This window comes from Callospermophilus lateralis, chromosome 5 (assembly GCF_048772815.1).
Source record: "Callospermophilus lateralis isolate mCalLat2 chromosome 5, mCalLat2.hap1, whole genome shotgun sequence".
Taxonomy (NCBI): domain Eukaryota; kingdom Metazoa; phylum Chordata; class Mammalia; order Rodentia; family Sciuridae; genus Callospermophilus; species Callospermophilus lateralis.
In genome coordinates, this window is record NC_135309.1 from 16,514,522 (window position 1) to 16,523,791 (window position 9,270).

The 9,270-nt window shown below is 38.2% G+C and overlaps 1 protein-coding gene across 1 annotated transcript; it reads right to left on the reverse strand.

The window, feature by feature from the left end:
* Positions 1 to 2,491: 2,491 nt before the first annotated feature.
* C5H5orf58 (chromosome 5 C5orf58 homolog) lies at positions 2,492 to 8,915 on the reverse strand. The gene is made up of 3 exons (XM_076855747.2): positions 8,851 to 8,915; positions 7,989 to 8,082; positions 2,492 to 2,643 (listed from the first exon to the last, which is right to left on the reverse strand). The coding sequence occupies exons 2-3, from the start codon at positions 8,080 to 8,082 to the stop codon at positions 2,492 to 2,494; spliced, it is 246 nt and encodes an 81-aa protein (XP_076711862.1). The 5' UTR covers positions 8,851 to 8,915.
* Between the last annotated feature and the right edge of the window lie 355 nt (positions 8,916 to 9,270).

The window sequence follows — 9,270 nt, forward strand, 5'->3', positions numbered from 1 at the left end:
TTAAAGCAAATTTAATCTACAGATATCAAAAGGAAACATTTTAAATTTAGAGATGAGACTTTGGTATCAAATATGTTGACATTTCATCCCTTCCCAGTACCTAGCACCCCCATCACACCCTCTACCACCCAACCCAAAAGCAATGCTCAGTGATATAGGCTTCACTGAGTTTCCTGGGGAGATGAAGGAGCAGTGCCTAGACGGTGATGCAATTTCATCAAAATTTGCTATTAGACACTGTTTGTGTTAGGTAGTTTTCTGTTACTATGACAAAATAAATGAGATAATCAACTCAGGAGGGAAAGTTTATTATTGTGGTTCATGGTTCCAGAGGTTTCAGTCCATGGTTACTTGGCCCTGTTGCTTCTGGTGGTACAGTACATTGAGGTGGGAGCATGTGGAAGAGGTTTGTTCTCGTGATGGCCAGGAAACAGAGAGACAGGGCTGAGGTCTCAGTACCCTACCCTTTCAAGGGCACAACCCCAGTATTCTAACTTCCCTTCTGCTAGGCCTCATCTCCTAAAGGCAGCACTGCTTCCAATAGCACCAAAGGTTAAGGACCGGCTTTAACACCATGGGCCTTTCAGGGATACTTATCCAAATAATAGCACTGCTCTTCTGGGTCTTTTCATTCCCGATAAACCTGTCATAAAGTCCCTTCTCTTTCTTCCCAAAGGCAATTAAACGCTTTCCTTCAGTTTACAAATTTCACTTAACAAAAAATACAGTCACTGACTTGTGATGGTTTGACTTATTTTCAAGTTTATGATGATGTGACAGCAATATTCATTAAGCAGAAATTGTAGTTTGAAGCTCTTCCTGGGCTAGTGCTATACAGCACGATCTTCTCAGGAAGCTAGGCAGCAGATGAGCCAGCCAGCCATGTGATCCAAGGGCAACCACCAGCGCTCTAGCTAGTGGCCATGTTGCTAGTGTTTGGATACAGGCATTCAATATAATGTAAAAGAGATGATGTTAGATGATTTACCCAAAAGTAAGCTAATGAAAGGTTCTGAGCATGTTTATGGTAGGCTGGGCTGTGGTGTCTGTGTGGAAAATTCATTTTTTATTTGCAGTATTTTCAACCAATAGTGGTTTTTTTCAAAGACGCAACCTCATCATAAATCAAGGAGAATCTGTGGTGGGTATTTAGGAAGCAAAACCCACATTGAGCAAAACAACAAAAACCTACCTTCAGATGTTTCCCTTTGGGGACTTACTACTACACAAGTTTTATTAACAAAAAGTTTTGGGCTCTCTGCTTAACCTACCAGTTTTCTGAGTTATCTTATACTTTAAATTTCACAATCTAATAGAGCATTGGAAGAAGGACAAGTTACCTCGTTAAAACTGATATGCTAAGATAAGGAGTATGTGGAATATGGAGGCTTTTAACCAATGAACATCCAGAATTGGATGTTCAAAAGCTGAAAGACCTGTATTCATTTGCATGCTTGCTCAACAGGACATGTTATAACAAGTATTTATTTAGTGTCAATTCTGGGTTAAACACTGAGCCAGGTGCTGGGCAGTGAGGTCAGCTGACACTACACTCCAGGATGAAGTGAAATCAACTTGGGTCTTGCCTCACAGCATTCTCTTTTGCTAAAAAATATCTATTTGGTGGTGAATCATGAGGACAACCCAGAGCTTAGTTTTTTAAGTCTCCTGTTGGGAAGGGAGGGAAGTTGGGAACTTTTAGGATAAAGGTGTTCCATTCCGCTGCTGTGGTGGAAATCTGATGCATTCGTGACCCACACTTTCTTCCTTTCTTTAAACAGGGGCTGCTTCCTTCTTCTGGCTGAGCTGCTCCTTTTTTGCCCTCAGGCCTTATGGTCCCAATCATCACTGCACAGGCCTGTGCTCAGGGATAAGCATCTTTGACCAGTTGGGGTCCTTCTCTGAACTAAAACATGGGCAGAGAGACAGATCTTTCTTCTTTGGGGGCCCCCTAAGACAATGCTATATGCCTAGAGTTGTCTGCTAGCTCCTTCTCCCCACCCTGTGGAGGAAACCAGTCAATCAAAGGAAAGAATGAGGTCAACACACAGATACATAACAGAGACATCAGATGATGTGCAAAGTCCCTGAAATCTACTCCAACTGTGGACAAGTCATACGACCCAATAAATGTTTCCCTGTTTGTGTGTGCAATACCAGCAGAGCTCTGATTAATGTAAACTCATATGATCTCCATTAATAATTTAGTAACTGGCAACCGAAGCCAAATTCAAGCATAAGACAAAAAGGATAACAGTGCCCATAGTGGATATCCCATGTCATGCTCTTGCCATGGTGAAACAATTGAGCCACTCTGAAACATGCAAATAATGAAGCGACCTTCGAGAACATGAAGTGTTTATTTACAGCTATTATTTTTTTTAGTATATTAAGTATATTAGTAAATTCAATTCCCCCACAAATTTGTTAATTCAACAATAAAAATAGAAAATTCTCGCACTATAAACCAAAAAAAAAAAAAAGAAAGAAGTCAGACAGAATATTTGTTAGAAGTAAGGGATACATCAGATAATTCAGACTCTTCAAACAGGGGGTTGCTTCTTTCTGCTTCCTTTAAGTCTTCCATCTTCACAGGGTGATTAAAATGTAGAATAAGGTCACAAAGCAATAACTGGGAGAGCTCTGAGTAAAACAAAATCATGGCAGACATTATAGAACACATGTCATAAGTAACTCTTATTGCTCTAAGAAGCTATTCCTAATTTAGTGTGTTTTTTCAAATGATTACTGATCAAACTACAATTCAGGCTGCCTTAGATTTATATACTACACACAGGTATGATGTAAAACTTGACTGGAAATACTTTCTAGGCCCAATAGTCAGCGATTTTCCTATACTGTTAACTAGATTTTTTACAAATTTGATTTGTACTTTTTTGGGGGGGTACAAGGGATTGAACCTAGGGGCACTCAACCACTGAGCCACATCCCCAGCCCTATTTTGTAGTTTTTAAATTTAGAGACAGGGTCACAGTGAGTTGTTAAGCATCTCACTGTTGCTGAGGTTGGTTTTGAACCTGCAATCCTCCTGCCTCAGCCTGGGATTACAGGTATGTGCCACTGCACCTGGCTACATTTTTAAACATCTTTATTTAAGTTATACATGCACATAGAATCAGGTCTACAAGGCAAGTTACAAAAAATAGTTTCTCTCATTTTAACTTTGTTGCTTTTGTTGTATCATGTTCCTTCCTTTTTTTTTTTCTTTTTTTTTTTTGTTGGACTGAGGGGGATTAAGTAGTTTATTCCTATATCTCTAACTGGCATTTCTTTCTAATTTGGAGGCTTGTGGCTTGTGGATATAGCTCTTTTCACTCAATCCCTACTCCTCCAATAAGAGGACAGTTCTTGGTAGCTCAAATATTTAATGCTTAATTATATTAATATTTTTCATAGCTGAGTCTTGTAAGTAGGATACATTGTTTCTTGCAAGCTACCTCCCAAGCACAATAATTGTATTCTACTTTTTTCATTGTGTATTAGGACCATATCTCAAAGCCTTAGCAGTTCCACTGCAGCACTCTGAGACAACTGCTCTCTAGGACTGCTGTGCAACTGTGTGTGCCTAGAGAGCTCCCTTCACCACTATCTTAGGGACTTCCTTTCTACCCCTTCCCTTCTGTGGATTGGCTCTTTTTCCAGAATCTCCATGCATCTCCCTTCTGGTCTGCTACTTGTTTGGACACAGGTTCAGTAACTTCCAGGGACAAGAGGAGGTACATAATCTAAAAATTTCTCTTTATATACTAATGTCCAATTATGCAGGTTGTCTACCTATAGAAATTCAAATTGGAAACTATTTCTGCAGATTTCCAAAGGTATTGCTGCACTGTTTTCTAACTTCCATGTTGCTATTGAGAATTTTTACGATATTCTCAATCCCTATCATCTTTTCAGACATTTGAATGCTTTTTTTGTTCTCTCAGTATTCTAAAAATTCACAATACTATGCCTTGGTATGTATCTATTTTCATCCATTGTGCTGGGCTCTTCCATTGTAGAAATTCCTGTCCTTTGGCTCTGGGAAAATTTCTCAGATTATGTTTTCAATGAATTCTTCCTATTTATTGTCTGTTTTCTAACAATATTTATTAAATGTTGGACTTCTTTCACTGATCTTGTCACTATTCTTACTAAAACTTTCCATCTCTGTTGTTTTGCTCTATACCCTAGGGGGATTTCTTCACTTTACTTTTCAGTCTTTTCTAGAGTTTTTCACTTCTACTTTCATACTTTAATTTCCAAGCATTCCCTTTTGCTCCCTAAATATTTTTATAGTATCTTATTTCTTTTTAGTGGCTTTAGCATCTTTCCCAACTTCTCTGTGGATATTAACAGTAGTTTCCTGAAGTTTTATCTCCCTTCAGAAATTGTTTCTCTCTGATTTCTTCTTCTTCTTTTTTTTTTTTAAGAGAGAGAGAGAGAGAGAGAGAGAGAGAGAGAGAGAATTTTTAATATTTGTTTTTTAGTTTTCAGGGGACACATCTTTGTTTGTATGTGGTGCTAAGGATTGAACCCGGGCCGCACGCATGCCAGGCGAGCACACTACCTCTTGAGCCACATCCCTAGCCCCTCTCTCACTGATTTCTAAGTTTTGCTTTTCATATTTAATGCCTTCCTCAAATATCTATTACACCACAGATTTTGGAAGATGTTTAAGATCATGACAATAAAAAGAACTGGAAACTCTATCTCACAGTGTTTATATTATCGGGTAACCATTCTGGATTGTTTTGTTGGGGGAATCTCTACTTTCTTTAGGTATTTATTCTTAGGTATGTGGGAAGCCATTCTCGCAGGTGATTGGCACCTCCCTGATTGGGTGTGAGGCGTTCTGGCCAAACTGTGTCGGAGCTATCCCTGCCCTCTCCAGGTGCGAGAGCCTGTCCCTGTGGGGGTGTGACTGACCACTGACCCTGAGACCAATCACTAACCCTGACTTTGGAATGCTGCCCCCCTGGACCTTCATTGGATGGAATTTTCCCCTTAATTTCTTGTTCCCCAATAAAAGGCCACTCCCTGGCGTGCTCTCTCTCTCTCTCTCCTGCTAGTCCTAAGTAAGCCTTGCTGCCCCACTGGGTGGTTCGAGGGGAGAGCCAGAGGGGAGAGCCATCTCGGGCGGCCTGGTGGAGTGATCAAATTCCTGAAAAAAAAATCTGAAGGGTATAAATCTGGCTTTAAGTGTTTTGGTGGCCATTTTAGGATGTCTAACAATTTAGTATGCAAACTTTGTCTAATATCCTATTTTCAGTATAGTCCTCTCCCTAAACTGTGTCTGGTGGCTCCAGGAAGACATTCCTTGTTTTAACCATGGCTTTAATGTCACAGAAGGGGGATGGTTGCCCAGTTACAGGGCAGAAGAGACCTCAGGGATTTATGATTTCTTAACATTTAACTAGTGTTCCCAGTTATCCAGCTCTGATCCACCCTCATTTCTGGACAGTTCTGTGGTCACCATGTATTGAGTCTTGAGAGTTTATTTCTTGGTTTTAGCCAGTCATCTTAAGAGTTCAGAATTTTATGGACATCAGAGTTTAGACTTATTTGCTTCCCTTTGTATCTATTTTGTTGTTATTTATTCATCTCTTAAACCATATAGATTTCTGACTCTTTATAAATTTTAAAATTAGGTCTACTACCCACTAGTTTTGCTTGTCTTGGATAAAATTAACTAACCTATTTTACACATCTGTCATTGTACAACCTTATAGCACTGTTATTACAATTAAATGAATTCACTTATGTGGAGCTCTTAGAAGAATACCTAAATCATGTTAAATTCTGTTATCCATTGACACTATTATTTTGGGAAGAAGTGAGTATAAATGGAGCATTCATTTAGTCCTTACCAGAAATTTACCCTTCTAGTCTAACTCTTTAGGTCCTCATATACTAAATGCCTGACTACCCTACCCACACAACTTTTCAGGAACATGTTTATCATATTTATCATCTCTATTTACTTCTTGAAAGAATATTTCACAAATAATCAAACCTTGGAGGAATGGAAAGACTAATTGTTTCAAATGAGTTCAAGCATCCAGAAACATTATTTTTTATTTAATAAAAATTTCCAAGAACCCCTATCAAGAAACTGTGTTAAGTGATAGAAATACTCTTAATGAGTTTCCAGTTGGGCAGGGAGAGAAAAAGCAAATAGATATATAATTACAACACAGTATATGATACGTTATAGGGAAGGGTAAAAGGAAAACATATAGGTTCAAAAAAAGCAATGTAAATGACCTCAACAAATAAGGAGCAGTTAACCTAGTATGGAGAAGGTGAGGTGTAGTAATGGGATTTCAGAAGGCCTATGTATTAGGGCACAGACACAAAACAGATGCATGGTTACGCTAATAATTCAGTATGGTCGAAGCACAAAATATGCAGGGGAAAAAAGGGTGAGATTAGAGAGGGAGGTAGGGCCAGATCTCAAAAGGATGTATTATACAATCCATTCTAGAAGTCTTGGATTTCGTCCTGAGGATAATGTTGAATCAAGGAAGGTTTTCAGAAGATTTTCATTTTAGGAAGAGAATCTTCACATAGTGTTGATATTTTGAGAGATAATAAAAGTTAATAAGATTTCTTTGTAACAAACTTCTCATTCTATTAATATTCACTGTGAATTTGTGAAATATACAGTATAAAGCACTTCCCCAACTTTTTGACCATTAGAACATATTCTGTTTTATTGCATATCATCTATTAACATTTCTTGAGACAGCAGGGTTCACAGACCAAAGTTTGAAAAATGCTACCCTAGGGAGCACTTTTCGTGGAGACAAAGCAGAACAGGCACTCACTATTTGGTGCCTAACTAACAGCCACTCCCTTCTTCTTCTTGGTGGCACAACTTGGTTCCATTTGAGGTGCTCCTTTCCCCAGCTCCAGCAGTGTGTTCTGACTGGTCCAAACTGGTCTTGGCAGTCCCATTCCCCTTGGCTTTGGCTGCTGTAGGAATCCGCAAGTGATGCAAATCTGGCCAATGAAAGGAGAGGGGAAATGTGCTGCAGGCCTCTGGGGAATGACTTAAATAGAGACAGGCAGAGATAATGTCTGTATATGGCCATCTCTGAAGGTAATGACCATGAGCAGTGAGTGATAAAGAGAGTGAACATGACAGAGAAAAAAGATGGGAAGAATCTGGTCTCTAATGAAATCTTTAAGCCTCTGAATTCATTCTGGGGATGCCCTCCATTAGATCTAAACATTCCTTATTGCAGAAGTCACGCTAAGTTGATATTTTATTACTTGATGCTGGAGGACTCACCACTAATAAAGGCTATCTTCAAATATTCAAGAGTGGCAAGAAGAATAACTACATATTTGATGTAGTTTTCATGGTTAGAACAAGACCCACAGATAAAAGGAACAAGGGGACAGATTCAGCTAGTCCATAAAGAGGAACTGTCAAAAACGGGTTGGGTTGACTGGTGAGATACGGAGTTCCCCAAGTCACGGAATGTCTGTTCAAGGATAGATTATCCATGGAAATAGCATATCATGGAAATTTCACATACCTAAGATAAAATAATGGAATATTTTTGTTTGGTGACTGACTAAACATGAATTATAAGGTCTGCTATCACTCTCTGAACATGGTTGAAATAAAGAATCTGTAACTCACAGAATCAAAATTCTTAATTTGGAATGAACCTTACGGACTTACTGAGTTCATCAATAAAGTTGCAGAATTTTGTAGAATGTGTCATAATCACTGAATAGTGTGCTGAAGGAAAGGAAGAGAGTTAAACTTAGACATTAGACAACATGAGAAGCTTGTTAGTGTTAGGGATAAGAACATGGATCTTCTAATTCCTGGGTTGACCTGATTCATTTTTATAGATCTAATACAGATTGTACTGTCAACATTTCCTAATAGAGAAATCCAACACAAATTTGCTCTACCATTTACTTTATAACAACATGCAAACGTTTTAATTTAGTGATTTTATTCTTACCTTTCATCTTCTTCAACTCCAAAGAGATTGTGTTAATGTCTTTAATCATGGCTTCCACCTTTTGTTTATGATCAGTAACATTATTCTTAAACATCTGTTTTAAAAGAAGAAAAATGACATATAAACCAGAAGTATTTATGTGGACTTTAAAAATACTTGAACTTTTAGTATTTCTAAAAAAAAAATTACTTCAGAACTGATACTTTATTTTTAGGCTTAGTATTTGGCTTCATCTAACATAGAAAGACATCATCAATGTGTTTTATAATATTTTTCCAAATGAAAACAACTCCTACTGGAATTCTTGGGATGAAGGTGTTTTGGTTTTTTCTTCTTCTTTAATTATACCATATCCACAAGATGGGGCCCTTACAATGGAAATGAAGATGGCCTCTTTTCAGAAAGCCTCAGTACTTATATACCACCTTACAATTCAGCAATTGTACAACACTCTTTCTGATGTTGTTTATGTAAGTCAATGTGTCTAATTTATTCTTGAATGACATGATCCACTTATGATTTTTGTTAAGTACACAGTAAAATCAAAATAGGATTTGATTATAACTCAGATGACAAAATGACTACTTTAGGTTTAGGAGTTAAGCAGCACACATTTTAATTTGGGTTAATGGAAGTGTATAAGTCAACACATTACCATGTTATATACAAAGTATTTTACATGTCCTTAATCCAATCAGATACAAGTATAAAGACTCGTGATTGAATGGAAACTAACCTCAGCCCTCAGATGTCTCTCAAAATGACTAGAAAAATAACACACAATTAGCACACAATTCCTCCAGCAGTGTGAAAGCTGGGCAGTTAAGGGTCAGGCTGTTTGTCCAAAATAATGAAAACTAACCTTTAAATCAATCCTTGCAACTGCCTTTTCTTGAACCAGAGGAATTTATCCTATTCCACTCACTTCAGAGGCACTGTAACAGAAATAGTTTTGTTTTCCGGACATCAATCAGTAAAATGCACTTCGCACCCCCTTTTAAGGCTCTCTGTGCTACAAAAGGAGTGTCAACAACCTTAGCTGGGCATGCCAAACCAAAAGATAAAGGACTGAGGGGAAAGGAAACACGATTTAAAAAAAAAAGAGAGAAAGTAATAAAGAGGGTGGGCAGGGCTGGGGTGGTGGAATTAAAGTACTTTAAAAGCAAAGAATATGTGTAAAAACTAAAAATTAAAAGCAAGAGTAAAACCAAGTGGGTAGCGAAATGCCCAAGTGAATGGATTCTGCCGGCTGGGTGTGAGTGCCCAGTGGGTGGGCAGATCC